Source organism: Puma concolor, chromosome A1, assembly GCF_028749965.1.
Source record: "Puma concolor isolate L17-30 chromosome A1, mPumCon1.1.hap2, whole genome shotgun sequence".
NCBI classification, from domain to species: Eukaryota; Metazoa; Chordata; class Mammalia; order Carnivora; family Felidae; genus Puma; species Puma concolor.
In genome coordinates this window covers 95,658,749-95,675,830 of record NC_141667.1, presented here as the reverse complement: position 1 = coordinate 95,675,830, position 17,082 = coordinate 95,658,749, and the positions used below count along the sequence as shown (strand labels likewise).

Genomic DNA, 17,082 nt, shown 5'->3' with positions numbered 1-17,082 from the left:
AGTGGGGGGCTGAGACTCACCCCAAAATGGCCATGCCTAACTTCGCTCCCCATACAGAGGAAGTAAAAGGAGGTTCCCTGGTGTAAATCCAGAAGGAAGTTATCTTATCAAAACTTGGTGGCCATGTGGCTCTAAGCCAGGTTTCTGGGTTCTATAGTCTCAGAGGGGGCAAGGGTAGGTGGCCAGGGTAAGTTCCTCACCTTCTGTCAGAATCAGACTTTGGGGCAGCCATAGTCTACACTGATGGAAGCAGTATGGAAAAGGATGTAATATTGGGCTAAGCACTTGCCAAGGGTTGAATTGTGTCTCCTCAAATTCATATGTTAAAATTCTCCCAGTACTTTAGAATGTGACCTTATTTGGAAACAGGGTCATTGCAGATATAATTAGTTAAAATGAGGTTATACTGCAGTAGGATGGCCCCTAATCCAATAATGACTGATGTTCTTATAAAAAGGGGAATTTTGGATGCAGACATGCACACTGGGAGAACGCCATATGAAGATGAAGGCAGAAATCAGGTGACACATTTACAAGCCAAGGAACACCAAAGATTGCCAGCAAACCACCAGAAGCTATAAGAGAGGCGTGGAACAGATTCTTTCTCACTTCTTCAGAAGGAATTAATCCTGCCAGCACCTTGAACTCAAACTTCCAGCTTCCATAACTGCGAGGCAATACATTTCTGTTGTTTAGGCCACCCATTCTGTGGTACTGTTACAGGAGCCCTAGGAAATGATCACAGTACTTTTTCAGGAAGCTGCTCCCCAGGTCACAGACACATACTGCTGCTTTCTATCCTGGAGCCAAGGCAAACACCAAGCTGAATAGCCACCATGAAACTGCCTCACACAGCTTGCTACGTTTATCCAGTGCTGAGTACATTATCAGATGAGGGAATGATATTTTGATCGTTCTCCCAGAAGATGAAGGGAGCAGGAAGTCCTGCTCACTGCTGTGCTGTGGGAACCCATGACACTGATGTAGACAGAGCAGACGAGTAAAGGCAGCTGTTGGTGTTGATCTCTTTAAACCCTACTATTTTAGAAAAGCCAACTTCTGCTTAGTGAAAAAATTCTCTAAGACCAACTCTTCAAGAAAACATGTTCTCTTTCATGCTCAGAAGAGTACAGGTTAAATTCCATCTGGAACCAACTCAAACATTTTATCACTTGACGTCTGGCGAATTTTATTCTATGAAACAAAGCTGAAAGTAAATAAGCTCAAAATTGCTAACATTTTATAATGATATTGCTTTTTCATTCTAATAAGATTCCGCTTAATGGATTTGGATATCTTATACAAACAGCACAAGAGGAAAGAGTATAATTTTAGAATTTTATACTATCTGTTGACCAATATGCTATGGAGACACCATTGTGGAAAGGAGAACAAAACTGGTTTTTACAGAGGCCTCTGTGGTGAGAGGAAGTGACCTGACCTTCCCTGGGAACCCCCAGGGGCGAAGGGGAGGAGAACTGGTCAGGGGGAGCTGTGAGACCCGGACTCTCCCCAGATTCAGTCAGAATAGCTCCTCTGGTCTGTTTCCTGTACTTGGCTTTGTTCTGCGTAAAGGTTGCCAAGTAGTCCTTGCCATTCTGGCTTTCATCACAGCCTTTCCAGTACACTCTCAGCTGCCCCCTAAATAAAAGGCTACTCCAGTCAGGTCAGTCTCCTACCCATGCTGATTTCTACCACGACGACTGGAATCATACTCCTCATTGCCTAGAGAGCCCCCTTCACCCTCCAGCAATCTACTTACACCATCTTCAAGGAGAAAAGAATCACCCCCTCTCCAAAGTCCTCTGTAAATAACTGTCTTGCTTTACTTTGTTGAAGTGCCTAAGAGCTGACCTTTATGATTTAAATATTATAATCTCTCACTTGTTTATAAACCACCTTAAAGTTACTCTTCAGCTGTTCCATGTGTATGTGTGATGTTACCCAAATAGACTGCAACTACAAGCTCCTTTCAGGTGAGAGTACACATTTTGCTCCTTGTATTACTATACTATGATTGATTCCACGATCATACATAAAAATGAAATATGAGTTAAAGAATAAGTACTGCCCAATTACAGATATCAAAAATCTTACTTTTTCCATTTAACTAATTTGTATCAAAAATAAGTACAGACTTTAAGCCCTGAAATAAATATGACTCCTAACACATAATTGGAAGAATTATTCAACTAAAAGGTGACAGAAAAAAGTAAGAGAGCTGTATTTTAAAATTAAAAGGATACAAACACTTTAAAAAGTAGGAGAGAAGAGGAGGGTAACTCAGAAAGGAAAAAAAATCAAATTTTTATCATAAATACAATCTGAAGAATTGGAGGGCTTCAAATTCAACAGAAATGACATAAGAATGTTGCTTTAATTATATAATATCTTCTAAAGTATCCACACAAAAATTAAGAATTAATTATTGGTGGCTCTCCTTAGATATGAGCCAATACACCATTTATTACTTTATTTTTTTTTTTTTTAAGGTACCTAATTTTTTTTTTTTTTTTATATATATGAAATTTATTGTCAAATTGGTTTCCATACAACACCCAGTGCTCATCCCAAAAGGTGCCCTCCTCAGTACCCATCACCCACCCTCTCCTCCCTCCCACCCCCCATCAACCCTTAGTTTGTCCTCAGTTCTCAACAGTCTCTTATGCTTTGGCTCTCTCCCACTCTAACCTCTTTTTTTTTTTTTTTTTGTTCCCCTCCCCCATGGGTTTCTCTTAAGTTTCTCAGGATCCACATAAGAGTGAAACCATATGGTATCTGTCTTTCTCTGTATGGCTTATTTCACTTAGCATCACACTCTCCAGTTCCATCCACGTTGCTACAAAAGGCCATATTTCATTTTTTCTCATTGCCACGTAGTACTCCATTGTGTATATAAACCACAATTTCTTTATCCATTCATCAGTTGATGGACATTTAGGCTCTTTCCATAATTTGGCTATTGTTGAGAGTGCTGCTATGAACATTGGGGTACAAGTGCCCCTATGCATCAGTACTCCTGTGTCCCTTGGATAAATTCCTAGCAGTGCTATTGCTGGGTCATAGGGTAGGTCTATTTTTAATTTTCTGAGGAACCTCCACACTGCTTTCCAGAGCGGCTGCACCAATTTGCATTCCCACCAACAGTGCAAGAGGGTTCCCGTTTCTCCACATCCTCTCCAGCATCTAGAGTCTCCTGATTTGTTCATTTTGGCCACTCTGACTGGCGTGAGGTGATATCTGAGTGTGGTTTTGATTTGTATTTCCCTGATAAGGAGCGACGCTGAACATCTTTTCATGTGCCTGTTGGCCATCCGGATGTCTTCTTTAGAGAAGTGTCTATTCATGTTTTCTGCCCATTTCTTCACTGGGTTATTTGCTTTTCGGGTGTGGAGTTTGGTGAGCTCTTTATAGATTTTGGATACTAGCCCTTTGTCCGATATGTCATTTGCAAATATCTTTTCCCATTCCGTTGGTTGCCTTTTAGTTTTGTTGGTTGTTTCCTTTGCTGTGCAGAAGCTTTTTATCTTCATAAGGTCCCAGCAATTCACTTTTGCTTTTAATTCCCTTGCCTTTGGGGATGTGTCGAGTAAGAGATTGCTACGGCTGAGGTCAGAGAGGTCTTTTCCTGCTTTCTCCTCTAAGGTTTTGATGGTTTCCTGTCTCACATTCAGGTCCTTTATCCATTTTGAGTTTATTTTTGTGAATGGTGGGAGAAAGTGGTCTAGTTTCAACCTTCTGCATGTTGCTGTCCAGTTCTCCCAGCACCATTTGTTAAAGAGACTGTCTTTTTTCCATTGGATGTTCTTTCCTGCTTTGTCAAAGATGAGTTGGCCATACGTTTGTGGGTCTAGTTCTGGGGTTTCTATTCTATTCCATTGGTCTATGTGTCTGTTTTTCTGCCAATACCATGCTGTCTTGATGATGACAGCTTTGTAGTAGAGGCTAAAGTCTGGGATTGTGATGCCTCCTGCTTTGGTCTTCTTCTTCAAAATTACTTTGGCTATTCGGGGCCTTTTGTGGTTCCATATGAATTTTAGGATTGCTTGTTCTAGTTTCGAGAAGAATGCTGGTGCAATTTTGATTGGGATTGCATTGAATGTGTAGATAGCTTTGGGTAGTATTGACATTTTGATAATATTTATTCTTCCAATCCATGAGCAGGGAATGTCTTTCCATTTCTTTAAATCTTCTTCAATTACCTTCATAAGCTTTCTATAGTTTTCAGCATACAGATCCTTTACATCTTTGGTTAGATTGATTCCTAGGTATTTTATGCTTCTTGGTGCAATTGTGAATGGGATCAGTTTCTTTATTTGTCTTTCTGTTGCTTCATTGTTAGTGTATAAGAATGCGACTGATTTCTGTACATTGATTTTGTATCCTGCAACTTTGCTGAATTCATGTATCAGTTCTAGCAGACTTTTGGTGGAGTCTATCGGATTTTCCATGTATAATATCATGTCATCTGCAAAGAGCGAAAGCTTGACTTCATCTTTGCCAATTTTGACGCCTTTGATTTCCTTTTGTTGTCTGATTGCTGTTGCTAGAACTTCCAGCACTATGTTAAATAACAGCGGTGAGAGTGGGCATCCCTGTCGTGTTCCTGATCTCAGGGAAAAAGCTCTCAGTTTTTCCCCGTTGAGGATGATGTTAGCTGTGGGCTTTTCATAAATGGCTTTTATGATCTTTAAGTATGTTCCTTCTATCCCGACTTTCTCAAGAGTTTTTATTAAGAAAGGGTGCTGGATTTTGTCGAAGGCCTTTTCTGCATCGATTGACAGGATCATATGGTTTTTCTCCTTTTTTTTGTTAATGTGATGTATCACGTTGATTGATTTGCGAATGTTGAACCAGCCCTGCATCCCAGGAATGAATCCCACTTGATCATGGTGAATAATTCTTTTTATATGCCGTTGAATTCGATTTGCTAGTATCTTATTGAGAATTTTTGCATCCATATTCATCAGGGATATTGGCCTGTAGTTCTCTTTTGTTACTGGGTCTCTGTCTGGTTTAGGAATCAAAGTAATACTGGCTTCATAGAATGAGTCTGGAAGTTTTCCTTCCCTTTCTATTTCTTGGAATAGCTTGAGAAGGATAGGTATTATCTCTGCTTTAAACGTCTGGTAGAACTCCCCTGGGAAGCCATCTGGTCCTGGACTCTTATTTGTTGGGAGATTTTTGATAACCGATTCAATTTCTTCGCTGGTGATGGGTCTGTTCAAGCTTTCTATTTCCTCCTGATTGAGTTTTGGAAGAGTGTGGGTGTTCAGGAATTTGTCCATTTCTTCCAGGTTGTCCAATTTGTTGGCATATAATTTTTCATAGTATTCCCTGATAATTGTTTGTATCTCTGAGGGATTGGTTGTAATAATTCCATTTTCATTCATGATTTTATTTATTTGGGTCATCTCCCTTTTCTTTTTGAGAAGCCTGGCTAGAGGTTTGTCAATTTTGTTTATTTTTTCAAAAAACCAACTCTTGGTTTCGTTGATCTGCTCTACAGTTTTTTTAGATTCTATATTGTTTATTTCTGCTCTGATCTTTACTATTTCTCTTCTTCTGCTGGGTTTAGGCTGCCTTTGCTGTTCTGCTTCTATTTCCTTTAGGTGTGCTGTTAGATTTTGTATTTGGGATTTTTCTTGTTTCTTGAGATAGGCCTGGATTGCAATGTATTTTCCTCTCAGGACTGCCTTTGCTGCATCCCAAAGCGTTTGGATTGTTGTATTTTCATTTTCGTTTGTTTCCATATATTTTTTAATTTCTTCTCTAATTGCCTGGTTGACCCACTCATTCGTTAGTAGGGTGTTCTTTAACCTCCATGCTTTTGGAGGTTTTCCAGACTTTTTTCTGTGGTTGATTTCAAGCTTCAGAGCATTGTGGTCTGAAAGGATGCATGGTATGATTTCAATTCTTGTAAACTTATGAAGGGCTGTTTTGTGACCCAGTATATGATCTATCTTGGAGAATGTTCCATGTGCACTCGAGAAGAAAGTATATTCTGTTGCTTTGGGATGCAGAGTTCTAAATATATCTGTCAAGTCCATCTGATCCAATGTCTCATTCAGGGCCCTTGTTTCTTTATTGACCGTGTGTCTAGTTGATCTATCCATTTCTGTAAGTGGGGTGTTAAAGTCCCCTGCAATTACCACATTCTTATCAATAAGGTTGCTTATGTTTATGAGTAATTGTTTTATATATTTGGGCGCTCCGGTATTCGGCGCATAGACATTTATAATTGTTAGCTCTTCCTGATGGATAGACCCTGTCACTATTATATAATGTCCTTCTTCATCTCTTGTTACAGCCTTTAATTTAAAGTCTAGTTTGTCTGATATAAGGATGGCTACTCCAGCTTTCTTTTGGCTTCCAGTAGCATGATAAATAGATCTCCATCCCCTCACTCTCAATCTAAAGGTGTCCTCAGGTCTAAAATGAGTCTCTTGTAGACAGCAAATAGATGGGTCTTGTTTTTTTATCCATTCTGATACCCTAAGTCTTTTGGTTGGCGCATTTAATCCATTTACATTCAGTGTTATTATAGAAAGGTATGGGTTTAGAGTCATTGTGATGTCTGTATGTTTTATGCTTGTAGTGATGTCTCTGGTACTTTGTCTCACAGGGTCCCCCTTAGGATCTCTTGTAGGGCTGGTTTAGTGGTGACAAATTCCTTCAGTTTTTGTTTGTTTGGGAAGACCTTTATCTCTCCTTCGATTCTAAATGACAGACTTGCTGGATAAAGGATTCTCGGCTGCATATTTTTTCTGTCTAGCACACTGAAAATCTCGTGCCAATTCTTTCTGGCCTGCCAAGTTTCAAAAGAGAGATCAGTCACGAGTCTTATAGGTCTCCCTTTATATGTGAGGGCACGTTTACCCCTTGCTGCTTTCAGAATTTTCTCTTTATCCTTGTATTTTGCCAGTTTCACTATGATATGTCGTGCAGAAGATCGATTCAAGTTACGTCTGAAGGGAGTTCTCTGTGCCTCTTGGATTTCAATGCCTTTTTCCTTCCCCAGTTCAGGGAAGTTCTCAGCTATTATTTCTTCAAGTACCCCTTCAGCACCTTTCCCTCTCTCTTCCTCCTCTGGGATACCAATAATGCGTATATTATTTCTTTTTAGTGTATCACTTAGTTCTCTAATTTTCCCCTCGTACTCCTGGATTTTTTTATCTCTCTTTTTCTCAGCTTCCTCTTTTTCCATAACTTTATCTTCTAGTTCACCTATTCTCTCCTCTGCTTCTTCAATCCGAGCTGTGGTGGTTTCCATTTTGTTATGCATTTCGTTTAAAGCGTTTTTCAGCTCCTCGTGACTGTTCCTTAGTCCCTTGATCTCTGTAGCAAGAGATTCTCTGCTGTCCGTTATACTGTTTTCAAGCCCAGCGATTAATTTTATGACTATTATTCTAAATTCACTTTCTGTTATATTATTTAAATCCTTTTTGATCAGCTCATTAGCTGTTGTTATTTCCTGGAGATTCTTCTGAGGGGAATTCTTCCGCTTGGTCATTTTGGATAGTCCCTGGCGTGGTGAGGACCTGCAGGGCACTTCCCCTGTGCTGTGGTGTATAACTGGAGTTCGTGGGCGGAGCCGCAGTCAGACCTGATGTCTGCCCCCAGCCCACCGCTGTGTCCACAGTCAGACTGGTGCGTGCCTTCTCTTCCCCTCTCCTATGGGCGGGATTCACTGTGGGGTGGGGTGGCCTGTCTGGGCTACTTGCAGACTGCCAGGCTTGTGATGCTGGGGATCTGGCGTCTTAGCTGGGGTGGGTAGGCAAGGTGCACAGGGGCAGGAGGGGCAGGCTTAGCTTGCTTCTCCTTAGGTGATCCTCTTCAGGAGGGGCCCTGTGGCAGCAGGAGGGAGTCAGATCCGCTGCCGGAGGTTTGGCTCCGCAGAAGCGCAGAGTTGGGTGTTTGCGCGCGAGCGAGCAAGTTCCCTGGCAGGAACTGGTTCTCTTTGGGATTTTGGCTGGGGGATGGGCGGGGGAGATGGCGCTGGCGAGCGCCTTTGTTCCCCACCAAACTGAGCTCTGTCGTCCGGGGGCTCAGCAGCTCTCCTTCCCTTTGTCCTCCAGCCTTCCCGCTTTCTGAGCAGAGCTGTTAACTTATGACCTCCCAGCCGCTAAGTCGCGCTTGCTGTCGGAACAGTCCGTCAGGCCCCTCCGCTTTTTGCAAGCCAGACTCGGGGGCTCTGCTTGGCCGGGGAGCCGCCCCTCCGCCCCGGCTCCCTCCCGCCAGTCCGTGGAGCGCGCACCGCCTCGCCGCCCTTCCTACCCTCTTCCGTGGGCCTCTCGTCTGCGCTTGGCTCAGGCGACTCCGTTCTGCTAATCCTCTGGTGGTTTTCTGGGTTATTTAGGCAGGTGTAGGTGGAATCTAAGTGATCAGCAGGACGCGCGGTGAGCCCAGCGTCCTCCTACGCCGCCATCTTCCCTCTCTCCCCATTTATTACTTTAGATTTATTTCTGGCCCCAAACTCCCAAAGAACTCAAGTTTTTATATATTATATGATTTCACAAAATGTGCGCTCTTCCTTCATTCCAGACACAAGTCTGCCCTTTCCAACACTGCTTAGATGCCAGCAATGATGCAAGAAACAGACTGCATGTTAGTAAAAGAAAACAAAGCCTTAAAGCATCTTTTATGTGGGATAAAGAGAAGAAGATCATTTTTTTACGTTTAACCTGTGTTTCTGCATCACTGAATTTGGTATACATGGAAACCTAACTGGATCCAAACAGGGTAAGAGAGACCCTGATAGGATTCAGAAGAAAAGATAAAAACACACTAAAAGCCAACAAACCAGAACAAAACACTGACAAAAGGTCAAGGTGAAAACAATCAGTAAAGTAGCATCTCAGTTTCCTTCAATTTTAGGGTAAGTGACCATATAATTTATTGCCCAAACTGGGCACTGAGGCATTATCAATATTTATGACAAGACATCAGATGATGATGGAACAATCACCAATTATGATGGACAACCAGGAATATGGTCACCCCTCTGGTAGGTGCTGCTGCTTCACTGATGCTGAACAACAGTACACACTGAAATATGAGCACAAAGAACTGGCATTACTGAGCCCGTCCTGAGTGCCCGGCACTGCTATGTTCTGGGACCATCTACAGCGGTGAGCTAAATGCCCATAGAGACCTTACAGTCTAGTCTAGTTGTGGGCATCAGCTTCAAAGGGTCTCCTAACCACTTCTGAAATGAGATAAAATTAGAATCCAAATTATATATGTTTACTTAAATTTGATGACCTGCAAAATAGTATAAAAGGTGCTAAGAGAGACACAAAGAAGTCAAGACAAGGCTTCTTTCTTCAAAAGTTCATAATCTTGTTAGGGAAAAAAAAGGCCGTGTGTAAAAAGTTAAATTACTATGTAAGACATCAACATCAATTCAACGAAGCAGTGGAAGCACTGTCACAAGACAGGGCATAATTGATTGACAAATTAATTTTGAAAAAGTAATTGCTAAGGGGGTTCCTCCAGGGAAGTTCCTTCAGTCAGGATGATAGAAATTGGCTTTGTGCAGAAAGCATTTGTCCTGGTCTTGAAGACCAGGTTGGACTGAGGCAGATGGAGAGGAGAAAGAGAGAGGAGTGGAATATGACAACTAAGTTCAGAGGCAGGAATGTGTGGGGCAGCCTGGAGGACCACAAATCAGCCGGCACGGAGCAGTAGATTCAGCCCTGGAAAGATACCTGCCTCTTAGAAATAGCTTCCCAGAAAGACTTTTTACCTTCTTAAAAGCAGCAGTAGAAGCAGAACCACCACCAGCAGCATGACAACTTTCATTTGTGATGGACAGCAGGTTGTACATAGACCTGGATGCCTCCTACCTTTTCCACAGCACTGGTAACCTCCCAGCCACTCTTGGCTGCCAGATTTTTGAGAGCCTCCACATTGGCATTACTCAGGGATACCTAAAACACAAATATCGTAAAAGCTGAGAGTTCGGTCCACAGATATGTGATCAAACAGTTTCTGCTTAGAAAACGGGAACTGTTAGAGCCAAAGTGATAATGCTAAGCTCAGAACCAAGCTGTCGGTAACATAATTTGTCTCAAACACTTAATTCAGAATTCAGACAAAGTAAAATGAGGCCTGCATGCTTAGCAAATTAGTATCATTTTAATTGGTGTCCTGAGCAAAGACAACACAACCTTTCAGTATGACTTATAATCAACATGTAATCAGTAAACTTGGATCTCCTTTTATAATTTATGGTCAAAAACTTTAAAGTGACTAATACTTTGTTGTTGTGTTATAAAAATGCAAGCCGGAAGGCATGTCTTTTCAGCACAAATTATGGAGAGACACCGTATCTCAGTGTCATGCTGCTTGAATGCATTTGATGGCAGATCATTCTGAGTCTGTAGTTTGGAAACTGTACATGTAATTCAGATGGGGCACGGAAACTACCAGTTGGTAACCTCTTACTAATAGTTTGGTTTTATTCTGAGATGATTGGTTGATATAATTTACCTTTTCATCTAACTTGTATAGGCACAACCTGAAGCAGTTAAACATGGGAACTTTCATGTTTATAATGATACCATTTTCCCTTTTTACACGAAAAGCTCCAAATCATAAAACGGTTACCTGGTTGCTTATGTCCCATTGTACACAAACTGGCACTTCTTCTTTGTGGGAAGTAACATATTTTCTGGAAAAAAATTAAAATGTTACTTAACATGTTATAATAATGTTATAATAATAAAGTTTTCTTCCCTGCATTTGGCACACAACAGTCACCATGACACTTTCTTGAACTGAAATCAGCAGTTTTAAAAGCTACTTTTACTAGTGGAACAATCAAGAAAAAAAAAATCTGTCACAGTTAGCCTCCAAGTCAGAAAATATCAGACTGTCTCATGTTACATTATGTGGGAACAGACACCTAGAGAGGGGCGCTTTGCTGTATAATTTGTTAGATAAGAGAACATAGCCTCAAATCCTTATGCCCACATCCCTTACCTGCCTAGGCGAATTCTCTTGCGTGCGATAGCTCCACGATACCGTCTAAAATCATCCTTTAATAAAAAACAAATTAAAATCAATACATTTCTAATTTAATGGTACAATCCTTAAGTGTCTCTCTCTGAATTCAGTTGAAGGGGCTAGTTGGAACACACATGGTGTCTCTGTGTGAACTATACTCAACACCCACAAAGGGCAAGTGCATGGATAAAGACAACCTTTGCAGCCTGTTTTTTTTTTTCCCTTTTTTAAAGTGGTGACTGTTATCATTTCTGTTATCAGAATTATACATCTATCTCACTATACAGTTTTTCGAAAAGGTGAGGGTGGGCAGCAAGGCCCCTCTCAGATAGGGAGAAGATACAGTTCCATTGCATGTAGAGAACCATGGAGAGCTGGAGTAAAGAAGTGGGAGAAGAGAGTCAGAAATAGGACACGGAAGATGATGTTCTTCCCACAGCAGCACATAGCGGAACAGAAGTGAGGTCTCTAGGGCCTCTATCATTCTAACAAATGATGAGAGTGATCGGGGGTGGGCAGGGGGAGAAAAAGTCCATTTTACTTTGTAATGTAAAAAAGAAAAAAAATCTAAAGAGGAATAGCCTTGGAAGTTGTTGCTGGTGTGGGGAGATTCTGGGTAGAGCTCTGCAACCCACCACTTCCCCCAGAATAAGTGGTCTGATTAATGAACTCACGTGCTGATAACTGACCTTTGATATGGGTTTGATTCTGGGAAATGTGACCATTTCTTCCTTATCATTGACAGCATTATAAATGAGAAAAGCACTGTTGATGTGACGGCCTTGGCCCTTAGACCACTCCTGACAGTCAAAGGCTTCCACGCGCACTCCCACTTCAACACTGCAGAGGGCGACACAGAGCTGTGGGCAGAGAACCAGAGCCTGCCAGGCCTCTGCCCACGCAGCCACCACCGCTTCTGAGGGAGGAAAAGAATGAGGGTTCTGGGCTTTTCTTTTTGTCATCGCAAATGTATGCAACTGTTAAAATCCATTTCATCAGAGTGATGAATCTGATGCAGAAGCCCCTGGGAGAACTCCCACTTCACTTTCCCACCAAGTGGGAAAAAGGCCAGTTAGGAAGGACTTTCTATACCTTCATGAACATATTTTGATAATGGGGAATGGGGGAGTTGATAGTGCCAAAGTCAAGTTTTCTCCCCTAAACCTAACAGTTCCATATTTAAAAGCATCAAACACTAAAATTGGATAGGAAACATACTCTTTTTCACATTTTAAAAGACTTAAGGCAATTAAATCTTTTCATTGTGTATCAAGAAAAAAATAACTGGGAAGTGGTTCAGGCTTCATGGTGATAAATAACAGGTTCATTAGGAGTCAGCTGACCATAAAGTCACTGGGACTCTTCTGAGAGTGAAAAAAAGAGTAATAATTATGACAGGTACACACCAAGATGGTACTGGGTTAACTGTACCCTTATTATGAGACAAAAACCAACCCATCACAATTTACTAAGTGCAAAGAGGCTCCAAGAAGAAAACAGAGTTAAAATGAGTTGTCTACAGATGTTGAAGATGAGTGAAGTTAAAAAAAAAAATTAGAAGGAACTTGGTTATTTTAAAGTAGTCCCTACACTTACCTCTACACTGAAATAAGAAAATTTATTCATTTGCAAGTTTGAATTTGTCCACAGCAGGCTAAGAGCACTAAAAATGCTTTACCAGGTCTGAAATGTATTGTTGACAATGGCATTGAAAACAAGACGATCTCCAACAGCAGATGGTCCCCGAAACTTAAACATGTCCACGGACTTTAGAAGGGGGTGTGCCCTACAGAGGCGGCTGATGAAACAAAGGGAAGAGAGAGAGGAGAAAGAGGTCACTCTTCAAAGTATTTTCATGAACTGCTAATTTGCGTAACAAATGCAACGGACAAATACTTCTTTTTTTTTAAATGTTTTTTAATTGTTTGTTTATATTTTGAGAGAGAGAGAGAGAGCAGAAGAGGAACAGAGAGAGACGGAGAGAGAGAGAATCTGAAGTAGGCTCCAGGCTCTGAGCTGTCAGCACAGAGCCCGACTCGGAGCTTGAACTCACAAGCCCTGAGTTCACGACCTGAGTCGAAGTTGGACGCTTAACTGACTGAGCTACCCAGGAGCCCCTCAGTGTGTTTTCTAAATAAACATCTTTTAACTCTTGTAAGAATGAAATAAGTACATTACATAAGTTGAGAGTGGGTCTGTACAATCCCTGCAAACATTTTGGGAAATACTATGTCCCCGAGCTGGAGGGTCTTTACTGAGATGCTTGGTGCTTCTGCTCTTGTGGTGACAGTCATGCTCTTGTTTTGTTCCCTATCTCAGTCCCTCTGAAAAACAAACCAAGGTCTTCTGTCCTCATTTGAGGGTTCTATTCATCCTGACAGCTCATGGCCACAATCACAGGAAGTTGTAACTCTCAGGTTGGAGGGGAGCACAGTGAAGGAACTACCAGCTAGTGCTATTCACACCAGTTTCTTAGCTTCAACTGAATTCACTCACATATCAAAAGACTCATATTTTTTTCTATTGGAAAATTACCTAGATTGCTACACAAAGCCTGAAAGGCTACAAGGTACACATTTTACAATTTTGTGTGTGTGTGTGTGTGTGTGTGTGAAATTTTGAAATTTTGTAAAGTATATTTAATCTCAGAAAGTTACTTTGGTAATTTTCTACATTTTAGATCCCCACGGTAGTCATTCAATTACTCAAAGGAATTGTGCCAACACTATGTGAACAGATTCTGCCACAGTTAATTATATTGTAAGCCTTACAAAAGAACAGGTTCAAATTCTTTATTGCCATTGAGAACGACAATCTCATTTTAAAAACAAGCTCTCTTATTTGCGCATAATTTATAGGAAGGATTACTACAGGTTTCTAACTATGGTCACAATTATAGACATACTCATCATAAAATTCTTTTCATTTTGGGAAAATAAAATCTTAACAATGTTCCATGGTTACAAGATTGTCAGTAGGGCAATTCCTGTTCAAATGCATTTTCCGAATACACAGTGTTCCTTAAAACTGCTCAACTGCCTACATGGTTCCATTAATAATAAAATACCTTTTTTGAAACTGAGGAGTACTTAAAAGTATTCTTTCAAGTTCCTCTCTTTGTTATCTTATTTTTCAGTTAATCCTTTGGCCATAATGATTCTAACCAGCACCTTCAAAGGTCAGACCAAATTGTAAAGTGTCTTTAAAAAAGTTTGCAATTTGAGTATTTTTAAGTGTAAAGGTCGTCTTCCATTTCTATTCTGCATCCACCATGTCATAACTATCATTACAAGAAGCTGCAGCGTTACAAGATCAACATTTACAATTCAGAATAAAGTACTAGAACTGTCATTTCATTTTTATTTTTGAGCCAAGAACATAAACATTCACCTTTAAACAAAAGGGCAGATTAGGAGCACCTGATTGGCTCAGCAGGTTAAGTGGCCGACTCTTGGTTTCAGCTCAGGTCATAATCTCCTGGTTTGTTGAGTTGGAGCCCCACACCCAGCTCCACATGCAGAGCCCGCTTGGGATTCCCTCTCTTTCATTCATTCTCTCTCTCTCTCTCCCTCCCTCTCTCTGCCCATTCTTTGCTCATGCTCTGTCTCTCTCTCTCTCTCTCTCTCTCTCAAAATAAATAAACTTAAAAAATGAAAAAAAAAGGACAGATTAATCCTAAGGTAAACAGATAAATGACTTATTTTCTCATTTTAATAAATGCCAACACTCTCCTCTCCTTCTCTCCTAGCTCAATAACCAGGACTCAGCTTTCTGATCTCTCCCCACTGGACACAACATCACACACCAAAAGTCAAAACCAAGAACCTTGCAGAAATAGTAGCCAGACTCTCCATCCAAGCCATAATTTGGCCACCAAATGTATTTCCATGATGGTTTGCATGGGGTGGGAGGACAAGTTCAATGCTCTGAACAGCGGTGCCACCTGTAGAAACCATTCCTTCCTCTTCATCACAAATGGGATCTGAAGGAGGGATGCAGACATTAATATTGGTGGAATTAACTGCACAAACTGGGACTACTATTTTTCCTTCCTAGCTGTACCCTTAACTCATGGGATTTTTAGAAAAATTAAATTATTCCTGAAGACTTAAATCTCCTGAGGAAATAAACAGGTTTGATTCTAAAGAGTGACCTTCATGAATTCCAGGGAATTGGATAGCTGATTAGAAAGGCCCTTTTAGAGATTGTATTCCAATCTATCATACAAGTTCATTGGAATTTTGATTAAAATAATGATTAAATTTAAACTTGAGTTGTTTGGAGTGGAGAAGGGGCAGATCAGTGTGGGGAAAGTCAGAAAGAAATTTGGGGGTTGATGGTATGTTACTATCTTGATTGTGGTGATGGTTTTATGGGTGTACACATCTCAAAACAAACTGTATACTTCATGAGCACATGAATTTAGGGTATACCAGTTATTATTTATAATTATAATAATTATTATGTTATTTATAACTGCATTATGTATGCATAATATTATTTATGGTGCATCAATTATACCTCAATAAAGTTGTTAAAATGAAAGGACTTTGAGCTATAAAGGGCCAAAGATACAGAAAATCTGGAATAGTTTGCTCTAGTATAAACTTCAGAATGGGAATGTGGCCTCCATAGTTACTATTTTGCAATGAATGCAGTCACGAACAGAAATGGCACAATGAGTTGTACTTCTCAGTGTCCTTCTGCTTCCTTCGAATCATATCTGCTTCATTTACTGACAAATTGGTTTTTACTCTCAACAATGGAGAAATCATTTACTCTGGCTGCAAAGCAGTAAAATGTATTCAATTATGCGTCTTGCATCATCTAGTGAATCATCAGCTAGGCCTAAATCTTGTGTGCCTTTGTTGAGGAAGTAGAGGGAGGATTTACAAATCAGGGGGACCATCCCGGTTGTCCTGTCAGAGGCAGAGCTGAGCTTGCAGCCCAAGAGCATAGATTAGGCAGCTGTTGGGAACTGGGAATGAGGCCATTCTTGGCACAGTCACACATAAGTGAGCAGAGAAGTGTGGCTACAAAGACCTGAACTGCATTTCCTCATGAAATTTTTAGATTTATAATTAATTGATGGTCTTTTAATTTTTTTCCCCTTCATTTCACTGATCATTTCAGTCTCCTACTTGAAAACATGTCAGAAACTTCCAAAAACACCCTAGTACAAAAGCCCAGGGGCACTTGGGTGGCTCAGTTGGTTAAGTGGCTGGCTTCAGCTCAGGTCATGATCTCAAAGGCTCTGAGTTCAGGCCCCACATTGGGCTCTGTGCTGACAACTCAGAGCTTAGAGCCTGCTTTAGATTCTGTGTCTCCTTCTCTCTCAGTCCCTCCCCCACTCACACTCTGTCTCTGTCTCAAAAATAATTAAAACATTAAAACTAAATGAAAAATAAATAAAAGCCCAAATCCTTCCCTTGGCTAGGGAAGTCCTTCCTTCCTTGTCTGGTCTGTCTACTTCTCCAGTCCCAGCGAGTCTGATTGCGACTACTACCACTCTCCTCCTATCATATTCTCTTTCACTCTCTCTCTTTGTTCTAGCTATGAGGGCCTTTTTTCAGTCCTATAACTAAGTACTGTCTTCAACATCAGGGAATTTGCACATATTGTTTGCTCTATCAGCAGGACTATCACATTCTTCCACTTATCTCTTATCCCCTATTTTTATAGGGGAGCAAATTTTGCCACCTCAAGATATGCCTCTTTGGCATGTTGCTTCTTTTAGGCTTATTATTTTAAGAAACCATAGAGAAGCTCTGAAAACCCAGTAGAAATTACCCTTTGGTAAGAGACATTTATGTGTATAAGAAAAATCTCTATTTGTAAGCATATTTCCCTTGCTGTACCAGAAAGAGGGGGATGACTGTAAATCTAGAAACTTACCAGAGAAGACAATGATTTAAATCTACAAAATAACCTTATCCTTGTTTACTGTGCTTTCCTCGGTAACCTCCCATAACTGACCCACCACCCCCAATATCATCTCTTGTCTTTGGCTTTGCCATTTCAATGAGTTTCTCATTTTTTTCTGGATCTCTCCCATGTATATAGGCAGTATCC

General features: G+C 40.8%; 1 protein-coding gene across 7 annotated transcripts in view; it reads right to left on the bottom strand.

Moving 5' to 3' along the window:
• Positions 1-17,082, bottom strand: part of ACOT12 (acyl-CoA thioesterase 12) — a 60,461-nt gene that overhangs the window by 10,419 nt on the left and 32,960 nt on the right. For all 7 annotated transcript variants that reach the window (XM_086697620.1, XM_086697607.1, XM_086697611.1 and 4 more), the window contains 6 exons: positions 14,836-14,992; positions 12,689-12,808; positions 11,700-11,850; positions 10,987-11,042; positions 10,612-10,675; positions 9,849-9,932 (listed from right to left, as the gene is read on the bottom strand). In XM_086697620.1, the coding sequence (XP_086553746.1) occupies positions 9,849-9,932; positions 10,612-10,675; positions 10,987-11,042; positions 11,700-11,850; positions 12,689-12,808; positions 14,836-14,992 (632 nt within the window). The remainder of the gene's footprint in view (positions 1-9,848; positions 9,933-10,611; positions 10,676-10,986; positions 11,043-11,699; positions 11,851-12,688; positions 12,809-14,835; positions 14,993-17,082) is intronic.